This window comes from Mesocricetus auratus, unplaced genomic scaffold (assembly GCF_017639785.1).
Source record: "Mesocricetus auratus isolate SY011 unplaced genomic scaffold, BCM_Maur_2.0 Super-Scaffold_100008, whole genome shotgun sequence".
NCBI classification, from domain to species: domain Eukaryota; kingdom Metazoa; phylum Chordata; class Mammalia; order Rodentia; family Cricetidae; genus Mesocricetus; species Mesocricetus auratus.
In genome coordinates this window covers 61,454,244-61,481,577 of record NW_024429192.1, presented here as the reverse complement: position 1 = coordinate 61,481,577, position 27,334 = coordinate 61,454,244, and the positions used below count along the sequence as shown (strand labels likewise).

Below are 27,334 nucleotides of genomic sequence, written 5' to 3'. Positions count from 1 at the left end.
CCTATCTAACTTTCCTTAATTTCTTTAATCTATCTAATTTTTCTTTACAGCTCATATAATTACCTGAACACGGACTGTATTTGTACATATGTGTGTACATGTACGGGTGGGTACATGTGCACACTCACATGTGTGTATGTAAGCCATAAGAAAGCCTCCACTGTCCTTCCCTAGAAACTGTCCACCTGTTTTTTTCAGACAAGGTCTCACATAGAACATGCCATGTAGGCCAAGTTGGCTGGTTAGTAAACCTTAGTTCATGTCTCTAGAACTTCCTAGCTCTGGGATTACAAATAAGCCCTGCCATGTCTTTACACATGGGATCTAGAGATCACACCCAAATCCTCATTTCTCCAAGACAAGTTCTTTACCAACTGAGATATCTCCACAGCCCATACCCTATTTTTCCACTGTTAATTGGCTCTCTGCCATTATAATAATATAACCTTTTAAAGGATGCGAATAGATCCCAGAAAGCTAAAATAGAGCCTAACACATATAACATAGTCAAGAATTATCTGTTTAAATTAATTGATAGACAAATTGGAGGTGGGGAAAAACCTTGATGTACTCATCTGAAAAAGTAAATTTTATAAAACATGCCCAATAAAACTGTGATCAATGTCTTAGTGTAAATATGCAAAGCAGTTGTCACAAGTGTGCGCAGGATATGGCAAATCCTAGTTAAATGGCAGCTGTCTTTGAAGTATGACTCTGTCTGACACAATCAATTTTTTTCTCTCCTTTAGCAACACCTTTTTTTCAGTAGCATCACATAGCTCATTGAATTAAAACGTATTTACATGTTTTCATCTTCAATTCCCATCAGCTGTTTTTAAAGGCAGAAGGTCTTTTAAAGATCTGAAGGTCTTCTTCAGATCTGTTTTTTCCTGGACCTGGGACTAGACATAGACTATGTTCCCCAAAATGTTGGAGTTAATGAAAACCCATCTCTAGAGTACTTTCTCCCCTGACAAGATTCAAATCCTGATGGCACAACTAAGGACATACTAAGACTACAGAAATCCAACTGAGAATGCAAGCTGAGATCATTCCTGAAGTTGCCATCGAGGGAGGAGCTCACATCCTGAAGAAATGACGTGATGAGATGGTGTGGGTCAAGCCTTGCCTGTGATCGATGCTTTGGAGCTCCTCTGGGCCATGTTGGAATCACAGCCAGCCTGCTCCTTGCTGTTTTATCATGTCTACTGTTCTTTGCCAAGAGAAATTCTAGTATGTTTAGAGACTGTGTACCCATATCAATCTCAGAGCCAGCCACAGAGAATTCTCAGGGTTGTTGAACACTGGTGGAGCAACCAGAAAAAAAGATTAGGCTGGAAGCCAAGTCACACAAGGAAAGGTCAAAGCTATCTTCCTCCACTACAGGTCTGATGGGGTGGCAGAGAAAAGAGATTTAGATCACTCTGTGGCCTTTCCAAACAGTGTGGGCCAAACACAGCCAAGTAGGTTTGCCTAACATCTGTCACTATCCATTAGGGGAGCAACTACTGTGATGGCAGTCTGCCCCTTCTCAGAGGACGGACATTGACCAAGTCCAGAGCTGAGACCTCTAGGAAGGAGTTCCATGCTTGCTGTGCTTTGAGCTTCTGGGTTCACAAGGGATTTCCTCCAGTTCTGAGATATTCAAATCTTGTGGAATGTGTGATTCTGAAATGCCAAGTGTGAATAGTTAGGAGTATTTCCCTTGGAGGGATAATCCATTCCCTTTTTCAATTAGCTTGGGTGTTTTTTTTCCCTTTGCTGACTCAAATGAACACATGAATATAGCTCTCAAAGAATTGCAAGAGAGTTTTGTGTGAGACCCTGGAGCCCTGTAGACTGGAGTTGGGGTCCGTAATGTGGATGTGGGAATGTGCTACACTCACTGGTGTGCTTCTCAAACTTCACAGCAGCTCTCCGTGTTTTCCCTCTCCATTCTGATGGCCTGCTAGCCTGCGAAGGCATCTCTGGCAGTAGAGATTGCTATAGCTTCCTAAGTAGTCAAGGCCAAGCAGAAGATTCCAGCATGACTCACTTCCATAGGAAATAGGGAAAGCTCCTGGTTAAGTCTGCTGGCCAGCTACTCACTGCCTTGAAATTCCTGCTTTACAAAGGGAGGAGGGCCTATGACATCTGTACCTGGGATTTGGATATAATTGCATAATATAATAAATTGGTTGGTCCTAGAAACCCCCCCATTACAAAACACTTTGGCTATGTTTTGAGAGATTGCTAGAAGAAATCTCCATGTTCATTAATGAAACAGTGATATAAAGAAATGACATGTCTCTCGATGACATGTAATAAGAGTTGTTTAGCTTTTCATCCTGGTACTCATTTGTTGTCTGTCCATTTCTTTCATTTCCTAAATTACAAGCTTCTATGTAGTCTGGGAAAGCCAACTCATACAGGATTTTGGCTCTTGGTATGAGCTGGTGAGGTGCTCCCAGGAGTCTCTGCTGAAGGAGAATGCCAGAGCATTCCATATATGAAGAACATTCCATATATGATGACCCAGAGGGGAAAGAACTAGAAAGGCCATAAGGAGTTGTGGTAAAGACACAGAGAAATATAGGAATCATCTCCATCATTTCACCTACAAGACTCAGGATTCACACTCATTGATGTCTCCACAGGCTCTTGCAATAGAATTAGATGGTTTTATGCTTCCAATAGACTCAGACCCACAAAACTGTGGACCTGAAAATCCCAACTTATTAAAAAGAGAGCATTGATCTCAATTTACTTGATTTTATCAAATTATATTTTAAATGAAATATAGGTAATATTTTAAGATAACTTACTAACTCCTTACTAACAATAGGAGTTGAGGTCATGTTTTTAGCTTCTAGAGGATGAGTAAGGCTTCTCTTCCATTCTCCAACCAGCCATCACTTGCTCCTTTCTATAAAGATGATGGGGAGGCTGAGTGTGTGTAATTGGACCACACTCTCAGAGTGTAACTTTCAAAGTAATAAGAGTAACCATTATTTCTCTTTCAAGTTTTGCTCCCATCAAGACCTGATGAGTACCATAGCACAGTCCCATGGTAGTTCCAACTTCTCTTTCTTTCACTCCCTCATTTGCCATCCATCTTTCTTTCCTGTTTGTTGCCCATCTTTTCATGAATCAGCTTCTGCTAGGCAGAGTTTGCACTGGTGTCAAATATAAGTCTTTAGCTGCTCATCACTCATGTTCTGTTTCTGGGTCCCCAGAAAGCATGTTTGCTTTTCCTCAGGAAGACAGAACACAGTAATTGAATTTGGCCCTGAAGAACCACAGAACAAACTGTGATTGAATCTTCCCAACTTCTCCTTTGATGATGCCACCACATTGATGGCATGAACTGGCTGTGGAGTAAATATTCCCACTTTAGAAACTGGAGGACAACCGGCTGTCAACATTTTTATGTCTTCCTGAGACATGTTGTTGTGAGGTGATTGTCTTGAGCCTAAACAAAGGTCAGGAGCAGGATGGACAGAATGACAACAAAGGGGAAGAGGAACCCTAGCCCTGACCTAGTGAGAAAGGCCAGTGAGGAGCGGGTAGATATGGTATTTTCACAGGGTCCACTCTTGTGAACTCAATCACTCAGCTGTCATGAACCTGCACAGGACAGCTACTATGATGCCAAACTGAGTTCATCTCGTGAGAAGTCAGGATTGAAGCAGGCCAGTTCCTAAGACCATTTACTTATACATTTTTTGATACCTTCTGGCAATTTTTTCCTGGGTTAAATCAACTCTCCTGGTGGCCTGATAAGTTTTTGCAGATGATAAATGAGAATTATGGACATCCTACATCCCCTCTCTTTGCCAGGCTGCTAGGAACCCCACAGAGAAGTGTGCATTTGTGTGCTATAGCACGCCATCCATCGTGGCAGGTTTTTGCCTGCCTTCCTTCTTCTCTTGCAGTGAACTCTTGTTTTTTAGTGCAAGCAAGCTCAGATTCAGTTATTGAATTTGCATGCTATCCAGTCAATCAGTCGCTTTTAATTTCTGTGGAAAGGCCCCCCGCTTACTCTAAGGAATGAGGGGGAAATGCCACATCCACCGACTCTTTGTCCTTCACTCAGGCATTCGTACAAGATGAAATATGCCTCTGCTTATGAGATTATTTCTCAATTCTTCATATTTGGGATACCATATTCTGTCTTGCTTATTAGATTGTCAAGTTCTTTATTGTGTGGACCAGATTTAAATTTAATTATGTATGATGTTTATTAAAGCATGGCACTTGATAAATAAGGACAAATGTGAGCTAGCTACACCGATGGGGAATCTTTCTTGTGGAAATGGTTTCTTGTGCAGAATATCTCTACATCTATCATTAAGATCTCTTAAATGTTCTAGATCAATCCTCTAAACATCTTGTACTAAGCTAAGTTTCATTTTAATGACTTTGAAAAGTTTCTGTATCTCAGTGTATTAAATAGTCATCTGAAATCTTACATAATGATAGTATTTCTAAGACATTTTGCAGTATTGTTCTGATATAGATGTCCACTTCATTTCTCACAGTATTTGAAACCAGCACTTCACATTTCTTAGACTTTGTGTAAGAATTATGGTGATGGGGAAACAAGCAGGATGGCTCAGTGAGTAAAGGCTCCTGCTGCTAAGCCTGCTAACCCAAGCTTGATTCCTGGGATTCACAAGGTAGGACAGAGCTCTCTCTGCAAATTGTCCTCTGAGCCCTACTCATGCTTTGTGGCACTCATGCTACCATACACACGCACATAAAATAAGTGGAAAATTAAGATATAATGAGGAATTTATGTAAGAAACTTGCTAGAATTCTAGAGTTCTTTGCCTCATATGTGCAATCTTACTCCTACAGAACTCTCAGAGGTGTGGGAGTAGAGCCCACAAGCAGTAATTCTAACGTGTTTCTTGTCAGTTTGACAATTGACTTTTCTGGTGGATCACAATGATGTCAGCTAAATTACAACCCTAAAAGAATGTGAGAAACTCAAGTTTATCAGAAAGGCTCAGCTGTTTCCTTTGGGGCTCACCAGCATCTGCCATTTCAAACAAGAGCTGAGGGAAGCTGGAGCTATTGCCTCTGGTTAGTAAACTAAATGAACATCTTCTCATCTCCGGTAGCCTACAGACACTAGCCTCATGGTTCCACCCCCACCCCTCCCCCTTCAATGACTATATCTTTCTCTTTAGGTCACTGATTCCTTGCAAAGTACCTGGCAGATCAGTGATACACAGATAATAAATCAATGAATGCCATCATTAATTTGTTTCTTCTGCAAATACCTGTTGAGCTTCCTTGAAGGGACTCTAGCCAGCCTGAGCATGGCAAACATTGCTCTGGCAGGGCTTTCTCTCCTTCTCCATTCCCTCTGCCTTGCTAAAAACCATTAGATTACATTCCTAAATATTGCTCCCATGGTCTATTCCCTATCTGGTCACTTCCTCCTCCTGAGTCTGACCACCAAGGTCCAGTATTGATGCCCAGCAATCAAAAGCCCCCTTTTGACTACCCTAATTAACATGCCCAACCAAAATTAAACATGTCATCCTAACACAGAGTTTCTCTCTTTCCCCGTATAAACTACCAATTCCCTATGTGCCACATCTGTCTCTTCTCTATCCAAAGAAAGTTCTTCATCTCTCTGGGGCAAATATCCCTGCCCCATCTCCTTTGTTCCCTTCCCCTTCTCCCTCATCCTCTATCTCCTGTCTTTGACTGTTATTCCCTGCTCTCTGTCCCACTGGGGCAAATAAATCTCCTTTGTGCCGAGAACTTGGTCTTGGTGTGTCTTGTGCCAACAACTTCAAGGTCTTTTCAGTAATGAAGGGACCCACACACAGCAGGATGCTCCCTCCTGGACCATAAATCAGACACAAACCATACCCAAATGCCTATTTTTCATCGAGAGATCCGTATTGAGCAGGGAAGAAAAGTTAACGTGGCTGCTTTCTGACTCATGAAGAAAACAGTGACGTTGCATGTGTAATCTTTAACAGGAGAGGAAGGGGAGGTCCGTGTTAGAATGGAGTAGGATGAGGTGGTATGTTTTGATTGGGCACATTCAGGTGAACCAATGGGGGTGTTAGATTGCTTGAGAGCAGGACCTTGGTGATCAGCCTTAGGAACAAGTCTGGCATAAGAAAGTGTCCAAATAATGGAACAGACCTTGATGGTTAGCTTTAGAGATATAATCTACGGTTTACAAGGGAGAGGAAAGGAGGAAGGGCAAGGCCTGCCAGCCCCATGCTTGCCATGGCCAGGCCTGCTAGAGCCTTTCACTCCTATCATGAGTCCAGGACTATTCTAGGTGCATATGCAACACTCAGTAACACAGCCAAGTAAACGTAAAATGTCCACCTCCATGGCTGTTTGTCCTCAGTAAAGCACTATCTGAATACTGTCTTTTTTGGTTCTCAGTTCAGGAGGATTAAGAAACAGATGTTTATGAAATGACTCAAGATTATTATAATACCTATTCTACAAGCCTGAGAGAAAAGGCGACATTCACTTGCTAGCTTTGCTCTTTGGGTGTCTTTTTAATACGTTTGCCTAAGAAGAGAATTTAAAATGTCTTTCTGATGCCAGCAAATGGCATCAAGCCAGCAAAGCTTTGTACCAGCAATACACCAGTGAGGGTCCACGTGACACTTCATCCAGCAGGGTCAGGCTCAGTAAGCATCGGTACACCTACCTGACCTCTTGCTCTTCACTGGTCAGACCCAATCCAAATGTATGGTGTATGTCAAAGCAGGTGTTACTGTCTTCCAACAACCTAGGATGTGGTTGGGATAGGAGCCATCCATCAGTTTACAGCACCAGGGAACCAGTGTTCCTCAGCTGTGTCCTGAGGTAGTGGTGAGAAAAGGCCATACTTACCCAACTTTCTGAAACCGCTTCTCCAAGTAATCCCACACGTACCTGATTTTCTGCACTTGGATGCATTGTATCTGCAACCACAAATGTGAAGGAAGAGGTATCACTGACAGAGGAAAACACGTCATAAGGGAATTGTCCAATGCAGGTTCCCATGTGGGGCTTGCACCAAGCTATCATTCCAGCCTGAGAATGTCATATTTGGAGCTTTAACCAACACACACTCTATTTTGTCTCCACAAATGTGCCATGACCTCCCACATATCAAACCTCTTACTTTTAATTCTGGCTTCATTACAGCTTGGTTTATGACCGAGTGGCGGTCTGCCACCAGAGGTTCCTCTGGGTTCTTGCTTACAGGGAACTTCAGTGTGGATAAGTGGAGGCAGAAGACTTTTTTCCTTATGTATCTTCGAAATTCATCCTTGAGAAGTCGACAAAGAAGAAAACAATCTCAGATCTCAATCAGAATACAACTTCTTAGGCCCATTCTAGACTTGGCAGAGGCAGAAACTCCAGTGGTAAAGCCAGCCATCTGTGTTTCAATGAGCCTTTCAGAAGCTTCTGAATATGCACAGAAGTTTGAGAAATACTGGACATGAGGGGAAAAACTGTAAGCAAGCATTATATCTAGAAATTTTCTGAGATGACTATATTTCTCTTTGTTATTTTATGTATTTAATTTTTTGAGACAAGGAATCAGTATGAATTCTAGACTGGCCCCACCCTCTTGGTAAGCGCACCTCAGCTTCCCAAGTGCTGAGACCACAGGTGTGCACCACCACACATGGATCTAGCTACCTTTAAATGATATCTACAAGCTTAAATTATCTAGTATGCTCCAAAGCATGTATTTTTGAAAATTGCACATTCACATATTGTGTAGTCTGAGAGTTGCAACAATGACAGCCACTGACCATGCAATGGCAAGGAGCAACATCCATCCATCAGTCTACAATCCCAGAGATGCCCCAAGGCTGAAGTAAAGGAAGTGTCAGCATTCATGGGCTGGCAAACAAGTGATAACATGAAGTTTGCAGAGGTAATATTTCCTCCTTTTGTTCTGGCCTAGGTAAACTGTTTGAATGGATGAGGTCTTCCTTCTGGAATACTGACTAGCCATCGCTAGATCACAGATGCAGTATTGAAGATGTGACCATAGTACTTTTTCTATTTAAAAGTTGAATTTAAATTTTTAATTGGGATAAAATACTCGCCTGTAGTTATGGGCCTTGTGTAGCTATTTCCTTTGAACTGAAACATTCTCTCCTTTAAGATTCAGGAAATAAAACTCACAAGTCTGAAGAAGTTCCTGAAATTTACAAGATTCCCAAGTCCCCTCCCATGGGCTATAGAAGCACCAACAATTGCCTGGAAGAGAAGACTCTCCAAGCTACCTAGTTGTTTGAAGATAAAGCAAGGAGCTCTAAGAATGGGGTGGGATTTTCAGTGTTGCAGCTACTTGTGAGTCACCCACAACCGTATTTAAGTAGTGTGTGTGTGTGTGTGTGTGTGTGTGTGTGTGTGTATAGTATACAATATAATTACAATAAATGTATGTACTGGTTCACTAAGCTAGACTTAGGTGAAATAGTTTCTTTGATCTGGTGTTAATGAATAGACAATTATTCATGTCTCCTCAGGAACACACCCATAGCAATGGGGCTTGTAATGAATTTTAAGTTTATGTATACTGTATGTAATGATCAGACCAGGGTAATTGTCCTCTTAAGCATTTCAAAAATTTACAATTTCTTTTTGCTGGAAACATACAAAACCCTCTCTACTAGCTATTTTTAAAATTTGCTGTCATCCATATTATCCTATGATGTTATAGGATATTAGCAACTATCCCCCTATTCAACTGTGGACATGTACTTACTAATCATTTCCCTGTATTGCTCCTTCCCCTTCTCAGGTACTGGTAATTGCTATTCTATAATGCCAACTTTATAACTTCCACATGTGAGAATACTCAGTATCTGTTCCTCAGTGATGACCACAGTATTTGAAAAGGATAGCAGAAAAGTACGCACTGTTGTCCTCAGCAAAACTGTGTCTGCTTCTTGCAAAGGGCATGGGATGCAACTTGTCCACACCCACCACTCAGGCCTCCAGTAGAACATCAGTTGTAGGGCCCCAAGAGTCAGGACAGCTGTGACAAGGCACAGGGCTCTTCGTAGATTCTGGGTGTGGTAGCCAAACACCTCCTGAATCATAAATAGAGCATCCCATGTTTCAGTAGTCACATAAACATCATTTTGATTCAAGGAATACATGCTTAAGAGGTAGGGTTATTGGTTGAGAGAAAAATCTGGCATCAGTTTGTAGAATCAGGTTGACTGCAGCTGGCAGCTGATATAATAAATGAAAGAGAAGCACAAGTCCCCCTACTTCCCTGCCAAGTGAAATTAAACATTAGATGGAAGAATAGGGAAGTGCTCTTTGTTTCTATGCATCTGTAAGAGGTACCTCAAGTATTTATAACATGTCTCATGTTTTGAAGAAGTTTATTTTCTTTAGGAATTAAAGACATTGTTAGTATTAAAGAAAGTAGTTGATACAGACATGACCTGCATATATCCACCTTTATCTGTATTCACATTTGGTTATAATAATAACTGAATATGATTGAAAGTATGAATAAATGTATTGTATTGTAAACCAGCAAAATGTAAATTAATGGACTACTTGCAGACATGAAAGGCTCTTGAAGGATCGATTGTACTTACTCTTTTTAAAAAGTATGTTTTTTAGTATTTAAAACAATTTTAAACTTAAATATATTTTATCGTATTCTTTCCCTCCCTGAAGACCTCCCAGATCCACTCCCCTCCCTAACCGTGCAACTTTAAATTCTTTCCCCCAAAAAAACCAATACAACAACAAAACTAAGGAAACAAAATAAAATCACCAGCTCCACCAAACACCCAACTGTAACCAAATAAAAACATGCATGAAAAAAAATTCTTGGATTGTGTGATGTTTTGGTGAACTAGTCCTGAAGATGAGGCCTGTCCTGGAAAGGTTGATGTCATTCTATTGGAGAAATGACCCATTGTAATTCTACTGGAGAAAACTGATTGTCCCTCTCCAAGTAGGCAAAAGTGGCATTTCAGTTGTTAATCTTTACCCTAGTGACTAAATTTTCATACACTCATTCATTTGCTTTTTAATATAAGAAACTAAAATATAATAAGAGAAAACAAAAACTGGCATTGAAGTTGTAAAAGACAAACCAACAGAGGAAAAAGAGCCCAAGAGAAGGCAAAAGAATGAGATACCCACTCACTTATACACTCAGGTATCCTATAAAAACACTAAAATGGAAGCTACAATCCTCAGAGGATCCATACACACCCATGAAGGACCTATACTTGCTGCTTCAGTCTCTGTTAGATTTTGTTGTTGTTGTTGTTGTTGTTCATATTTATTAAAGAGGTCTTGTTTTCATGGTATCCTCCAACTCCTCTGGCTCTTACACTCTTTCACCCTGTTATTCCTCAGGGTTCCTTGAACTGAGGGAAAGGATTTAATGGAGACATACCATTTAGAGTTGAGTGTTCCAAGGTCTCTCACTCTCTGCATAATGTTTGGCTGTGGGTCTCTGTATTTGTTCCCATCTGCTACAGAAAGAAGTTTTCTCTGATGATAACTAAGCAAGGCATTGATTTATGAGTACAGCAGAATATCATTAGGAGTCATTTTATCATTACAATTTTTTTCCTCTTTTGGACAAGTATTGTTTTGTTTTATCCTAGATCTCTTGGTTATCTAATCTCAGGTTCTTGGTTGCCCAAGCAGTTTGGGAACAGGTCCCATCTTATGGAATGGGTCTTAACTTAAATCAGTTATTTGTTACTTACTCATGAAACTGAGAAGTTTCTGCATAGCAAAGGACACCATCATTTGGACAAAGTGGTAGCCTATAGAATGAGAAAAGATTTTCGACAGCTACCCATCTGATAGTTCAAAATATATAAAAAACTCAAGAAACTAGATATCAAGAAAACAAATAACTCAATTAAAGATGGGGTACATTTCTAGACAGAGAATTCTCAATAGAGGAACCGCAAAGAGCTGAGAAACACTTAGCCATCAGGGAAATGTGAATCAAAACTACCTTGAGATTTCATCTTACACCTGTAGGAATGGCTAAGATCAAAAACAAGTGACAACTCCTGCTGGCAAGGATGTGGAGCAAGGGGAACACTCCTCTATTATGGATGGGAGTGCAAACTTTTTTTAGCCACTATGGAAATCAGCTTGGTGGTTCCTCAGGAGTATGAGGGTAATCTAAATGAAATAGCCAAATAATGGGGAGAGAGAGAGACCAAATAGGCATCTCCTGTCACCAAATGAAGCTTCTAGCAGTGGGATTGGGTTACATCTAATTGAGCTGTTGGTGATGAATCTATAAACAACCCAGGCTGTGGTCAAAATTATAGGTTTCTCTTCACAACCTGACAGCAAGGGCCCATTGTTGAAGACAACCACTACATAACTCATTGAAAATGGAGATGTTGCCAGGTGGTGGTGGTGCATGCCTTTAATTCCAGCACTTGAGAGGCAAAGGCAGTCAGATCTCTAAGTTTGAGGTCAGCCTCATCTACTGGACTACAGAGTGAATGCCAAAACAGTCAGGGATACGCAGAGAAATGCTGTCTCAACGAGAGAGAGAGAGAGAGAGAGAGAGAGAGAGAGAGAGAGAGAGAGAGAGAAACAGAGACAGAGACAGAGACAGAGACAGAGACAGACAGAGACAGACAGACAGACAGAGAGAGAGACAGACAGACAGACAGAGAGACAGACAGACAGAGAGAGAGAGACAGAGAGAGAGGGAAGGTAGATATGTCAAGCCAGTTCCTACAAAGAACCTTCACCCTTTTATTCCAGTGCCTTGGATACAGGAAGATACACTATATACTCTCAAAACAGAAATGCCATAAACACCCAGCTAGCCACAAAACCTTTATCTACAATGTTGTACTGCAAGATGTGCTAGGGCACTCACTTATTCTTAGAATAGCATGCTGAGATATTTGTACCTTTAATAATAAATAGGTTAGCTAATATTTGTCATAAATTAAATGGATTTAACACTAGTTTTAAGGGGAAATAGCTTTGACTATTTAAAACCAAAGTTTAGTTTCTACCCTCTTCAATGAGGGTTCACAACATTGTTGTATATATCCCCCAAAACACTCTTTTTTAAAATGAATTTTTATTTAAATTAAAAACAATCTAACTTTACATGCAAATACCAGTTCTCTCTCCCTCCCATCCTCCCATGCCTCCCACCAATCCCCCACCCAACCCTATCCACTCCCCAGGGAGGGAGAGGCCTCCCATGGCAGATCATCAAAGCCTGTCACATCATTTGGGGCAAGACCTAGGCCCTTCCCCATGTATCCAGGCTGAGAGATTATCCCTCCATGGGGAATGAGCTCCCAAAACCCATTTGTGCACTAGGAATAAATACTGGTTCCACAACCAGAGGCCCCATAGACTGCCCAGGCCTCCCAACTGACACCCACATTCGTGGAGCCTGGTTCAGTCCTATGCTGATTCCCCAACTGTAAGACTGGGGTCTGTGTGTTCCCACTTGCGCAGGTCAGCTGAAAAATCAAACTCTTAGAGTACTTAGAAATACCTAGGAGACACTAATTATTACAGTTAGAATATGAAGTGTCATCCTTCAGGGAATGCTCATGTATTGATGACTTTGCTTTTGGGAGCCCCATTGAGAGATGATTGGGCCATAAATGCATTAACTTCATTAACTGATTAATTCCTTGGTGAGTTCCTAGCTGAAAGGAAGGGCTATTGGGAAGTAGAGCCTAGTTACAGGAAGTGGGTCAGTAGAGGCTGCAGTATTGAATGTGTATTGAGAGAGAGAGAGAGAGAGAGAGAGAGAGAGAGAGAGAGAGAGAGAGATTGTTCTCTGACTTTCTGACTTTACAGGATGCCATGAGATAAGCAACTTAGTGCTGCCTTTCCGCCATGTTCCTGCATTGTCACAGTACAGACTTGAAAGCAATGGAACCAGCCAACAATGGACCAAACTTCTGAAACCATAAGCAAAAACCAGTTTTTCTTCCTGCAGCTTGTTTACCTCAGGTATTTTGTCACAGAAATGGAAACATACTAGCACAGAGATAAATGTATGACACATTGCTATACAGTAGCTTTAAGGTGACCTGGAAATATTTGTGTCTTTTTTCCCCAACAACTCTAAATTTCCATGTCCAAATCACAGAGCTATAATGTCAACACAACAGATTTGTTTTTATTGTATTTATGGAGTGTTTCTAATGACAGAACTTCTTGGATTTGTGCCGGTTTATATCATACATCACATAACAATTCTCTTTACTTAATTCTTTGGAAAAGTATTCATCTTTGGTGTGAGCTTTTTTTTATTAATTTTACCTAGGAATGCAGTGGTGGATAAGGAGTATAATAAGAGTTGTTGAAAGCAATCCTTAGACTGACTAGAAAGGTCACAAGTTTAAGAAACAAGATGTAAGTTTGAGGCACTGCTCTGCTTATTATGGGTTGCATGACCTCAGGTAACTCACTCACCTCTGGGAAATCCCAGCCCAGTCTTGCAGAACACTGCATGGGGCCGCTGCACTCATGTAGGGAAAAGTGCTCACTTCTGGGCAGAATAGTCCTACTTTGATATTATTGGTGAAAAGGTTCCAATGGAATTTTTGCAATTTATGAACACTTTTAAGATCTCTTCCTCTCCCTATCCTTGGTTTTATCTGTGTATTACAGGCTAATTGGATCCAAATAACATAAATATGTCAGTTCATATACTACATGATATGTAGTCTGTGAGATACTTACAAACAGTCAGTGTCAAGGGCCAAGTGTGTGCAAAGCAGAAACATATTAGCATTAGAATATTAGTCCAGCTCATAGCTGAAAAGAGCTCACTCATAAGCACAATTTTTTCCTGTTCATTTTCACACAGCAATGGCACTAATAATCACAATCCTATTGCCTATTTGTTTTTTTCTGTGTAACTTTTTTTATTAAACAGGAAATAAAAGCCCAGCAATGAAAGCATTAGAGCCAAAGACTACTGATAACCTCTTGAATTGGAACAACTCTTTGGGAAAGGCAAAGTTAAAAATTCTATAAAGAATGATAAAGATGTTTCTACCTTTGATCAATAATTCTTCAGTTGGAAGGATGCCCTAATGAAATAACACATAAAAGGGAAAGTAATGAGAGCAAGATGTTCAATGTGGCATTGTCTGTAATAGCAAAGCTACTGGGGGAATGGAAAGTTAACCAATGGTTCAGTGAGTTTTGAAACATCCCAATAGTCGTCTGTGATGAAGCCATTAAAAACAGAGCGTATGGCATCAATGTAGAAACCTGGGGCTATATATAATACAATGTTAAATGAAGAGAAGACATGTAGAATGAATGGAAGCAAATAGCAGCAGCATAAAATTTAATTCAACTGTATCAGAAATTACATTAAATGTAGATGGTCTTAATACCATGAGTGAAAACAAGGTGTTAAGCTAGATAATAAAAGGTACGCTTTTTGCTGTTTATAAGAGACACAATTTAAATATAAATAAGATAGTTAAGAGGGAAAAAAACATACTATGCAAATGTTAATGAAGAAAAGCTGAGAAGGGGAGGGGGGAGGAGAACATGAGGGATCAGGAAAGTCGAGTTGAGGGAAGGACAGAGAGGGAGAGCAAAGAAAGAGACATCTTGGTAGAGGGAGCCATTATCAGGTTAATGAGAAACCTGACCCTAGGGAACTTCCCAGGAACCCACAATGATGGTCCCAGCTAGGATTCTAAGCAATAGTGGAGAGGGCACCTTAACTGCCCTTCCCCTGTAATCAGATTGATGACTACCTTAATTGTCATCCGGTAACTGATGGAAGCAGATGCAGAGATACACAGCTAAACAGTGGGCTGAACTCCTGGAGTTCAGACATAGAGAGGGAGGAGCCATAATATGAGCTAAGGGGTCAAGACCATGTTGGGGAAACCCACAGAAACAGCTCACCTGACATCTGGAAAACCTTCATAAAAACAAACTAGGCCCTCTGAATGTGGGTGACCACTGGGGGACTTGGACAGTTTGTGGAGCCACTAGCAATGGAACCAGTATTTATCTCTAGTGCATGAACTGGCATTTTGGAGCCCATTCCCTATGCAGGGATATCTTGCCCAGTCTAGATACAGGGGGAAGGCCTTGGTCCTGCCTCAAGTGATGTGACAGACTTTGTTGATTCCCTATCGGAGGCCTCCTCAGGATGCTCTCAGAGGAGTGGTGGGAGGTGGGATGGGGAGAAGGTGGGAGGAGATGGAGGATGAAAGGGAGAGGGACCTGGAATGGGTATGTAAAATAAGAATGTTTTAAAAGGAAAAAAGAAAAGCTGAGTGAATATATTCATGACAAACAAAATATATTTCTTCACAGATATTTAAGGAAGGAAATTTGAGAGAAGAGGAGGACATTTCATTATAAATTCAGCAAGAACAGAGCAATTCTAAACAAAGAAAAGAAAATCTGTCATTAAATTATCCTTTAAGCCAAAATGACTTTTGAATCCTTTCAGTATTTAAGGTTAAAGTAGAACTGTTCTTGTATAAACTCCTACATAAATGGAGGATATAAGAATGTTCCTGGAGCAGGCCCTACACCTTGCCTAGGCAGCACAATAGAGCCTGTCCTGTTGGCAGAGGGGTGGGTGAGCCAGACACAAAGATGTGAGCATGGGATAACCTATTACCTATCTGTCATGTAACAGCACGGGTGGGGGAGAAACACCTCCATCAATGCCCAAGGCAAGCAGGAGAGCTGGCCATGAGGTCATAAGAGCAGGAGAGCTGTCCCCGCCCCTCATCTGCTTCAGCACTTGGGAGAGAGGCTCCTGCACCACACTGGGACAACTCTAGGTGTGGGACATCCAACCCTGAGGATGTGGTATAGGGCAACAACAGGGTAACCAAGAGGAGTCCCAGTGAGGGTCCAGCGCTGATAGTGTGGCAGAAACCAGAGGCCCTGATCCAGACCGATGACTTTGCAATGAACACTTGCAAGTAAAGACACATGGCTAAAAGGGTTTACTGCATGACTCCCTATGTGACACGACAGTTTCCATTTCCATGGTAAGATTAATTTTTTGTTTTCATTTATTCTTCTTTTCTCTTTTCTTTTATTTTGTGGGGGAGGTCGCAGGGGCAGAAGGTGGAGACAAAGGGATGGGACGGGGAAATGAATGGGACAGAGATGCACGATGGGAAAGAAGCAAAGAATAAATAAAAAGTTTAAAAAACAAAAACGGTGGTCCCAGCTTGTCATAACAGGACCAGAATTACCAGACAATTGAATAAGCAAGTTGAAAGGAAAGTTATAGGTTATGATTGATGGCACTACATATCAAATAACTGTAAAATATGTTATATAGCCAGTGAAGTGGCATAATGAAAACATTATTCAACCCAATGGTGTTTGTCTTAGGAATGCAGTTATTTGAAAGCCAAGGTGTTTGCCAGTGTTAACATACAGGGACAAGAATGAAAATGTCCTTACAAGAGGCAAAGAAAATGACAGGTGTATATAGCTACACACAAATAATTTGTTTAAGTACAGATATATTGTAACTATTTTTTGTTTGTTTGTTTGTTTGGTTGGTTGGTTGGTAGGTTTTTTAGACAGGGCTGCTCTGTGTAGCCATGACTGTTCTAGAACTCACTCTGTAAACCAAACTGGCCTCAAACTCATAGAGATCTGCCTGTCTCTACCTCCTGAGTGATTGTAGGTATTAATAATTGAATCTATTAAAGTTGTAGAATGGTAGGTAAATATAGAAAACTCATCTATATTTGTATATATTCATAGAAATTTGAAATAATGTCAAGAAAAAAATCAGTTGCATTGTACTATATCTAAGAAAGATGTGCTAAGCCTTTAAATTGAGAACTCCATGTTACTGCCAAGAAAGTAAGATCTAAATAGATGGGAAGATACAAGAATTCAGGAAAATGACACTACATTCCCACTTAAAGGCTTGCCAAGTACATTTGTGGTCACTGATTAAATGATTGTAAAATTTCTAAGGAAATACCACGAAACTAGGATAGTCAAGAAAGTAATTCAGAACAAAACAGAAGACAGTAGGACTTACACCACCAGAATTGGAAATTTCCCACAAACAGCAGTAAGTAGGAAAACTCCTCAGTATGCATTGGCATGGAAAAGGGGATGGCAAAGGACAGAACAGAGTGAAGAAAGGACTTGAAACATTAACACTGTTCTTCCAGAGAAGGAACCACTGAAGTCAGAGGCTTAAGGCACTTGCCTCAGCAGGGCTGTAGCTAAGGGAAGGATGTTGGAGAGAATGGGTTCCCCTTCACCTATGTGTCATATGCAAAAATCCACCTATATTTAAATGTGAAAACAAATCCCTTGAAAGAAGACATAAGAGAACTTTGGGTAGATTAATATTTCTTTTTTAAATTAATTTTATTTAAATTAAAAACCAGTCCCAGTTCCCTCTCCCTTCCATCCTCCCATGCACCCTACCAAACCCTCATACCACCCCTCATCCTCTCCTCAGGGAGGGTGAGGCCTCCCATGAGAAATCGTCAAAGTCTGTCACATCATTTGGGGTAGGACCTAGGCCAGAGGCCCCAAAGACTTCCCAGCCCTGCCCCAAATGACACCCACATTCAGGGGTCCTGGTGTCGTCCAATACTGGTTCCCCAGCTGTTAGACTGGGGTCTGTGAGCTCCCACTTGTTCAGGTCAGCTGTTTCTGTGAGTTTCCTCAAAATGGTTTTGACCCCTTTGCTCATCACTCTTCCCTCTCTACAATGGATTGCAGGAATTCAACTCAGTGTTTAGCTGTGAATCTCTGCTTCTGCTTCCATCAGCTACTGGGTTAAGGGTCTATGATGGCATACAAGGTAGTCATCATTCTCATCATAGGGGAAGGGCATTTAAGGTAGCCTCTCCACTATTGCTTACATTCTTAGTTGTGGTCACCCTTGTGGATCTCTGGAGATTTCCCTAGTGTCAATTTTCTCATTAAATCCATAGACTCCCTCTATTAAGTTACCTCTTTTCCTTTTCCTCTTTTCTCCTTCTCTGTTCTTCCCCAACTCTACTTTCCTGATCCCTCCTGTTCTCCTCTCATAATATGTATTAAAACGAGAAACTCTATTTGATTTTTTGAAAATAAAGCAGCTGTTCATCAATGGGTCTCTGGAGAAGATGGATAAACCTTGGTGAGAGTCCTTTGTAAGTCACTTCTTAGCGTTCCCCCGGGCATAAGGTCCCATGTGAGATCCGAGGTCTTAGCCAAAGCATGGCTGCTTTACCTGGCATTCTTTTGTTCAGATGCTCTCCTTGGTTTAGCAGTGCTTTCTGATTACAGCTTATCATAATACATTTCCCTTATGCTAATTAATCTCGAGTACAATTTAATTCTGATTACTATTCCTCCAAACAGGGCCACTTGGTTTTTTCCTAAAGAGTCATGTCATAGAACACCAGTGAGGTCCCCTAAGAGATGGAGTTTAGAAACGGGAGGGAGGAAAATAACCAGAGGTGATATAAATGGAGATACAGGGAAGTGGATGGCAAGATAAGAATGTTCATTATTCATGGTTCCTTGCAGAAACTGAGTTTTACCCATGTGATTTACTCAAGTCTGTTTCGATCTCTCTACTCTGGATAAGACCAACAGCACATGCCAGAGGGAGTGGTTGTGATGAAGGGAGAAATGTAAGAAATACAAGTGATACTCATTGTGAACATGTGGTTTGGTAAGAAACTTGGTTTCTTGATTCTGACTGGAATTCTGAATTTTAGATGCCAGGAGGTGAACCTCATCCCTTACTGTATTCTCTAAATCCAGGATGCATAACCTGGGATTAGGAGTGACAATGAATTACACACATGCTGTGTCTACAGAGGCTGTTGTGTAATGTCACAGTTCAGAGCCAAGTCTCCTGCAGGTCTAGCAAGACAGCCCCTGTTCTTTATACCACATCCCAGTGCCTTCTAGAAGCTCCTTTCCTCTGTCCCTTTCTCTATCACTTACCAACTGTGACTTAAATTGGCTGAAACTTGGACTTCTCACGTGAAAAATGAAGCTACTTACAAAACACAACAGAAACAGTTTGATACCAGTTAAAGGCTGAGGACGTGTCACAAGACAAGCAGATTCAAATGTAGGACTTTGGAAACCCACGGCGCATGTTCTGTGCCCCCCTTTCCTCCTTCATAAATGGTAATAATCAATAACCATCTTCTGCAGATGCTGTGAGATAGTAACAAGAATGTACTGTAGTCCCTGAGGTGTTTTGAGCACTCAGTATGTGTTGAGTTAAGATTGTCACGGGTGCTACACGGTTCAACAAAATTTCCGCAGATTAGTGGCTAGTACTTTTGAACTCACTGTAGAATAATTTGGCCACAGGCAACATGCAGAACAAAATGTTATTTCTAAAGGTGATTGATCCACTGGCTTAAGTAGATCTTTTACTTTTCCCAAAGAGAACAAGTTGTCAAAGTGAAAGTCAAATAGCAGCCCCGAATAACACCACTCGCCTTTATGGTCTCTGGAACTGGAGAAAGGGCTTGAGGAAAGAACAAATGAATTCAAAGATCAGCTGAATGTAGTAACTGTAGATTAAACCATGAACTCACACACACACACACACACACACACACACACACACACACACACACACTGGAAGGGAGGGGGTGAGGGAGAGAGATTACGACTTGTGCGCTGAGAAAGCAATGTAATTGAGTGGTATAATAGAGCTGATGCTTATGCAGTGTGTATGTCTTGTGCTACTTAACTGAACCCACTTTCCGCAAGTATACCAATGAGGTACTGGCTCATAGAAAGCACTTCTTAAAGTACTTCTTTGTTCTCACACAGAGAGCGCCTGCACTTGCCAACAGAGGAGGGTCTATAGTGGGTGAGATTCCCAAGGGAAGGAATATTGGAGTGTCACTTCTTGGAATCCTTCCACTCCTGTGGCTCCATGCCTTGGGACATTCCTGTTGCTTGTTTTCATTGTGTCTAGAACACTAACTGACTAGTTTTCACTTCTCCTTTGTTCTTGTTTCCTGTTTACGGGTTTAGCCATCTGACATACTTGGGTGAGTGTCCACAGCTGTAGGCCCAGCCATATATGAATGAAGTGCTTAGGAATGAGTGTTTTATTTTACAATTTACAGCTCATTCACTCAATCCTACATGGTAATGGTACAAAATTACTTACTCATTTAAAACACGGCAACAGCTTTCTCCCTTCTACAGTTGTCTTCTGGAAAGGGTTCACTTTTGTTTCTGTTTGTGTTTTATTGTTTGTGGTTTTCTTAACTATGACTGTTTGGCTATTTCATGGGTGAGATTGCTCCTAGAGCATTCCTCTGTGAATCAAACTTTAGTCACTTGAGTCAAGGCCAAGGAAATCAGATATCTATTTTCTTCTTTGAGAACAGAATTCATTATATTTTATCCTTTATTGTCAAGCAACAATTCCAGTACCAACATTGTATTTATTAACAATTCCCATTTATTTTGTCTGTTTGAACATGCCACATTATATTCCCTTACATGGAGAGACATTCTTAAAACTCTGCTCTTTTTTCTACCTCTGCTAGAACATCAAAGTTCTCTACAACTTTAATGCACATTAAGTGGATCACATTGGTATAGTCTTTATGGGCAAACTCTTTATCACAATTTGACTACACGTAGTAGTAATTTATACTACCAATGAATACCATCCTAGGCATATCTTTGCACATCCTATCTTGTATCCATTCAATGGACAGCACTTTCTGTAGGAAGAGGAAGTCTTTGTTTCATTTAGATTTGTATATTCACTTATTTTTGGAATTCTGAGACAGAGTTTTGCCCTGTCTATCCTGGAACCTACTATGTGAATGAGATTGGCTCTGAACTTTCAGTGACTCTCCTGGCTCCTCTTTTCTGCAAATGAACACGTGAACCATCATGCCTAGAAGAGGAGGTCTTGAATTACCTTTGCTTATGTAAAATATTTCTTGTTTATTTACTTATCTGTCATTTAATTTTCCTAATAATCTGTGAAATTTGTTTTGCTGGTTATTTTAAATAAATATGATTTGTATTTATAAATCATTCTGTTTGTAGGTTAACAAGCTGAATTTTGGTGATGTTAAAAAATTGTTAATTGTTCAACCTATTACACTCTGCCTTGTGTTTTGTTTCTAGAGTAAGAGAGACCCTTTGGTCAATACCAATGCCAGTCAAAACTCATAACCAACTAATTCTATGATGTATTCATGTGCTCTTCATGAAAGTGAGGGTATAACCAGGGACCCTTTTTGGTTAAGCAAATAGGAGAGAGTAGCAAGTGTGGACCATAGGATAACAAGATGCCTGACTGACTAGCAGGGACAGTTTCTAAAACCAGTGTTTGCCTTAACTGAAGGCTAGGAGACCACATGAGATGCTCTCTGACAAGTCATCTGGGGAATAAAAGTTTCACTGATTAGAGGAGGAGCCTCAGAATGCTTTTGGTTCCAATTCCTTGCTAAGAAAAAGACAATGATTCTACACATTTGGCCAGTGGGAGTCTACTGTGTGCTTTAGAGGTTTCAGTCCTTCACAGGCCATGTGTACCCATTAGGGCAACTAGCTTTCCAGTGCTATGCACTGACCTTAGCTGCTTGAAACAACAGAAAATACAGAATTATAAAATTCTTACTTTTTTCTGAAGGTGTGAGTTTCACCACAAAAATCAAGATATAGAACTCTCAGCTCCTTCTCCAGCACCAGCTCTGCCTGCATGTCACTGGGCATAACAATAATGGACTAAATCTCTGAACTGTAGGGCAGCCCCAATTAAATGTTTTCCTTTGTAAGAGTTGCCATGGTCATGGTGTCCATTCACAGCAATAGAACCCTAAGACAGCCAGTAAAAATAACTTCTTGGAAGTTTTCTTCAGATTAAGTAGAACCATTTTTTTATTTGTGCTATGCTGTCAAACAGACTATTCTTACAACCTCTCAGGACTAATTGTTTATGGCTATATACAGTGGTAAAATTCACTCATAATAAAAATCAAACACCAACTAGTATTTCATACATAGATATTTGAGCCTGTATCATGCCTTGCCCTATATGTTACTAGTCATTTAAAACTACTGAGGTCTGCTATAGTGTATATATAGTATCTCTTCCACAGTCCAGCCTAAAGAAACTTTTCATCTTGATTCTATCGCTGATATTGTCACTCCCTCACATCCAAGTGTCACATAGAGACTGATAAGCTTCTTTTCATTCAATATGTTAAAGATATTAACAGGAATCAATAGAAAACCAGTAGGACTACCTTTCATATTTGAATATGTACTTTTGGATATTGATCCTTTAGATGTCTTTTGAGAGAATTTGGGGATTCTTTAAATGGATGCAAGAAATGTATAACATTATGCACAATGATCTATATACTCATGTCTTTTTTTTAGCAACTCTTCATACATTTTGTCTTTATGATGGTGGCACTCAAGTAGTTACCATTTCCCAAGCTTTCATCAGAGAAAGAGGAAATACAGGTAACACAACTTATCCTATCTACCTGCATCTTCCCGTTTGCATATCCTAAATTAAATGTAAATAGACCCCTTTCTTGTCATAGCATTTTCCATATTCTAGTCTTGACCCTCACAGAACTTGCATGTTGGAAGGACAAGTAGTTCTGGTTTCAGGCCACCAGAAAAGTCTGGAGAGATTTCCACACCATTTGATTAACAAGAGCTCCTTGACAACAGCCTGGATGCCCTGCCTTAGAAAAGTTCCTGCTTAGCTGGGAGTTGGTGGTGCATGCCTTTAATCCCAGCACTCGGGAGGCAGAGGCAGGCGGATCTCTGTGAGTTCGAGGCCAGTCTGGTCTACAGAGCTAGTTCCAGGACAGCCTCCAAAACAATACAGAGAAACCCTGTCTCGAAAAACCAAAAAAAAAAGTTCCTGCTTGTGGGACAATCATTACCACCAAGTGAAACGCCGTCCTTGTTATTCCATGTCCTCCACACTGAACAGTCATTTTCCCTTTTTGAGTTGTTCCCATTTGGGATCTTGACACCCAAGCAGTCAGTGTCAGCATGAAAGGAGAGCACTAGGGAATAAACTATCTGTGAGTAAAAGTGGTACTGGTGATCCTAATGAGGCCTAAGTGAAGACCATGCTCGGAAAGCATGGAGAATTCTTGTAAACAGAGGGCCTTGAAGCAGAGGCTAATGTACACATAGCGTGCCTCCAGACCTGCCTGGATCACAAGTGATAAAGTGGGCCCAAGGATGGTTTTCTCAGTAAGAGCAGTGTGAGGACAGAGGCAAGCCAGCAGCTCCTTCATTCCTGACATCCAGTACCCAAAAGCCACTGAAATCACAGGTCAATACCCGACATGAGGGATTTGTGACTCAAATAATACACTTCAAGTTTCAGAGCATGACTGAATCTACTGGAATGTACCCAAGGATAAAAACTTGTTGAAGACTCCACTTTCAAATCAGTAGGAAAAACAGAGAGGCATCTGAGTAGTGTGTGCCACAGTGGTGGGCCTTCCCTGTTAACTGGGCTAAGACAATAGAGGTAATCTCTTTCCTATTGATCCTGCCCATGCATAACATCTGCCCAAGATTAACTGTTGTCTCTCAACTTGAGCATGTTTTAAAAATGAGAAGCCGTGCCTTCTGGTTTGCTGTATTTTACTCTCACTGAAAACAAGGGCATGGGGGTGGTGGGATAGGAGTTGGTTTAGCAGTGGTATGCGAATTCTTGTACTATTTTTGGATAGTGAATGTCTGCCAAAAGTGATGCTTTTTATGTCTTTTGTACATTGTTTTCCCTTCATATATCTTGCTATATTATAAGCTTAATACGTCACTTTTAAAAGAAAATTTTAAATTCATCTTTCAATTTCAACAACCAAGTGGAAAAAAATCAGAGATCAGCAACTTTATCCTTTTTGAGGTATTTTTGTAAGATTTACAGGCAAGGATTTTAATAACACTTTTGCTTTTGTAACTTAATTCTTCAGATGCACTTACAAAAACCTCTGTGGACAGAGGTTTAATACATTTTCTTACACATAAAAAAATAAAACAATGCATGTCATTCATTGAGACCATCCTCACTTTTCTTATTGAGGTTCAACAGGAGAAAACTCAGGAGTGAATCTTGCACACATTCACACACATGCACACGCATGTGCACATACATGCATATGAGGATTCTATGGATCCCTGTAGTGGGAATAGGAACACAATGATGCCTTCATAAAGGTTCAGAAGGAACTGTAAAGCATGCCAGACTCTGGGACTCACTGTTACCTGCCTTTTTCTCCTAGTACCTTCCAAACCAAAGTGGCAGTGGCAGTGACAAGTGATTCAGGTTAAATAACTGATCGAACAACCAGAATTTAAACCCAAATCATCCGGAGCCAAACTCATCTCCCTGGGTACAAAGCTGTGAGTCCTTCAAGAACAGACCAGAGAGAAGAAAAATCTGCCTTTGAATGGTGGAGCTGGAGACGTACCTGGCAGAGACATAGTTCAGGAAGAAGAAAATCAAGGGGAAAGACCCAATTAGAGATGGGTTATGGCAAGGAAGGTGGGAAGTAGAGCAAGTGGGTTGAGGTCAGCTATGGCTCCCAGTCACTGTGCCAGCAAAATGAGCAACAAATCACCTGTAACTATGACAGGACAGTGAGTGTCCAGTTAGTTACTCCATCCCTAGAGTGGGAGTCAAGAATGAGGATGGGGTTCAACTCTTCAAGATTAATACAATGCTTACTAGCTATGATGAGCTCAGCAGAATAACCCCAGACTGCCCTGAGGAATTCCCAGGCCTTCTCCACCAGCTTAAGATTCTTCCTGGGTGTGAAGGAATTTATTATTTGATCTAACGATGTCTTCTTTTTCACCCCAAATTCTCTCACTCGCTGGCCACAGATTGTCTACTCAAAGTGGTGAATGAAAGTAGAAGTCACACTAGGTCTTGGGGAGCCCTCATGGCAGGAAAAGCAATGGAGGAGTTGCTCTATGTGTCACTGTTTTGCAGCCTCAATGTGGACACTAAGCCACCCCAGGTTTACTTTGATCTAATGGTTATTTTTCAGAAAATTCATTTCCATAGCATATAATTTATCTATTTGACTACTTGGCTAAAAGCTCCAATGCTTTTGGCTTTCTTTCTCTGAACTCTGCAAGCCCAACAGTGCTGAGCAGTTGACTGCAGGACAGCAATTATCTGAAGCTGAGTCACAGATTCCTGGTCACCTCGACCAGTTACCGACTGGCTGGAATAAGAGACTAGAATAAGGTTTGCCTCTGTGCTGCATGACCCAGAGTAGGATTTGGGGGCGGGGGAGACTCCATTGCCAACCTCCCTCCCAGAATGCCTTGCCAATGTAAAGTTGTCAGAACACTGCTATTCCCAATAATACTCCCAATAGAGGTTTCCAGTGGGCAGCTCTACAAAGAGTTGATCAACCGTAAAAACAAAGGAAACCCTAGCACCTGGTCCATTCCTCAGTCCATTGACTGCACCTTTAAATGGCAGAACTAGAATGCCAAATGCAACACATAGTTAGAAAACCATGAGAGCAGCATGAAGCTTTTAGGACTGCTCGTCTTTATGAAAACAATCAGGCCACACCACAGTGAAAGGGGAAGTAGATCCCAGAGCACCATGGCATCACCAAGTCCAGCGAGGCACAGTGATGCCTAAGAGTGGGTTACACTTGTAGTTTTTAATTTCCCAGAAGCCCCAAGAAGTCAAAAGAAGCCCCTAGAATGAACTTGTATAATAGATGCTATCCAACTCAATCTACCTACAATCTCATTTCCACCTCTAACCAATATAGACATTATTAACAGGACATTTTAGCTAAATAAGTCTAACATGTATTTTGCACATAGGGGACCTTTCTGTTTGGACCAGCTGCTTTCCAAGCACTCAAGGAAACCACAAAGCAGACATCTTATTGCACAGCTGTATATGTAATTACTTATTAATAAATAAGTACAATTAATTAACTATTAATATAATAAATAAATGTGATTAATAAGTAAGAATTGTGGAGCCTCAGATAAAGGTTTCCTAAGGCACAAAGAAACCAGATGGGACACTGATGCCTTCTAATATATGAACCAAGGTTCTGGGTTCATTTTGGCCTCTGTTCACTCTGCTGTTCTTGCCACTGTCTTATTTTCTCCTTTCCTGTTCTCAGTGTCCCTATCAGAGACGCTGCTGGAGTGTGGACAGGCCAGGGTGTGAACAGTCAAGGAATGGACTGGGTTTCCAGCCTGTCTAACAACCTTGGGTGAGGTACCTAAGCTCCGTGCTCTCAGATTTCTTTTCCAGCAGGAAGGATTTGTCCCTTCAAAGCTGCATTGTGAGGATTATGTGAGTTCATAAATATAAACAGTATCAAATGGACTCTATAGAGCTTTCAAATCTTAGTGGCTATTTGTTAACATTTATGTAAGTTTAGAGTAAGGGGCAGAAGGTAGCAGATAGGAAAGAGAAAAATTGAATGTGCCGAAGTCTCAGCCTCAGTCTTACTTCCCAGCACCCGGTGCCTCCCTCAAGCCTCCATCGATCTCAGGAACTCGCTGACTTCTGCCTAGAGTACCAAGCCTGGACTGTGAAGACAAACCAACAGAAGAAGAGTAAGAAGAGAAAGTTGCCACTTTACCAGTTTGTCCAGTGCCATAGTGATCCGGGTGGTCAGGGGGAGTAACCTCAGTGAACACAATGGGGGGATGCACCCCCATCCACTTCTCAGACTCTGCCATCCAGAGCTACAATTTGCTCAGTCCCTGCAGGTCTTTCTTGTTACCAGACCCAAAGCCTTGCCAGTCCTAGAACCAGCCGCGTTGCTGCCACAGTCTCTCCTCTGCTGTACCTGCAAACAACCCTTGCCCACTTGGAGAAAGCATGAAAAGGGGGGAGACTCACCAGTTCATTCTCCTCTCCTTCATTGAGCAAAGCCTGGTGGGCATTCTTACTCTTCTCCATCTAGATCAGCATGTGGGGGTTCTTTCTGACTACTTCGCGAGGCAATGTCAGAGCCACCTGTGCCTCTGTGACTCAGGTGCTCCTTGTCATCGCTGTTCTCAGGTGCTTACAAAACCCGCTGGCACCTTGCCCGTTAGAACAACAAAGGAGAAAGGAAAGGCTCTACGGCCACAGGATTGGTCTGCTAATTTATCTGCTTGATGTGTGTTTTTTTCTTCCCAGTGTTTATTTACTGAGCTACATGTGAAGTGCCTCCAGACTAAAGGAATGATGTGAGGGGGGGCTGTTGTACTAAATAGTAATTTCATATGCAGCCCATGAAAGTCCCCACCAGATAATGGGAATGGCCACTGTTCGAAAAACACAAGACGCTAGAGTCCTATTTGTCTCGTG

The 27,334-nt window shown here is 41.1% G+C and overlaps 1 protein-coding gene across 2 annotated transcripts in view; it reads right to left on the bottom strand.

Moving 5' to 3' along the window:
* The window catches only part of Atp13a5 (ATPase 13A5), a 130,545-nt gene extending 103,418 nt beyond the window's left edge, over window positions 1-27,127 (bottom strand). The window contains exons 1-5 of one of the 2 annotated variants that reach the window (XM_005071584.4): window positions 26,882-27,127; window positions 8,895-9,068; window positions 7,136-7,282; window positions 6,862-6,932; window positions 6,677-6,757 (exon numbers count right to left, since the gene is read on the bottom strand). In XM_005071584.4, the coding sequence (XP_005071641.1) occupies window positions 6,677-6,757; window positions 6,862-6,932; window positions 7,136-7,282; window positions 8,895-9,068; window positions 26,882-26,941 (533 nt within the window). In that variant the 5' untranslated portion in view covers window positions 26,942-27,127. The remainder of the gene's footprint in view (window positions 1-6,676; window positions 6,758-6,861; window positions 6,933-7,135; window positions 7,283-8,894; window positions 9,069-26,881) is intronic. The other variant, XM_013114603.2, reaches the window with a different exon arrangement.
* Window positions 27,128-27,334: the final 207 nt, after the last annotated feature.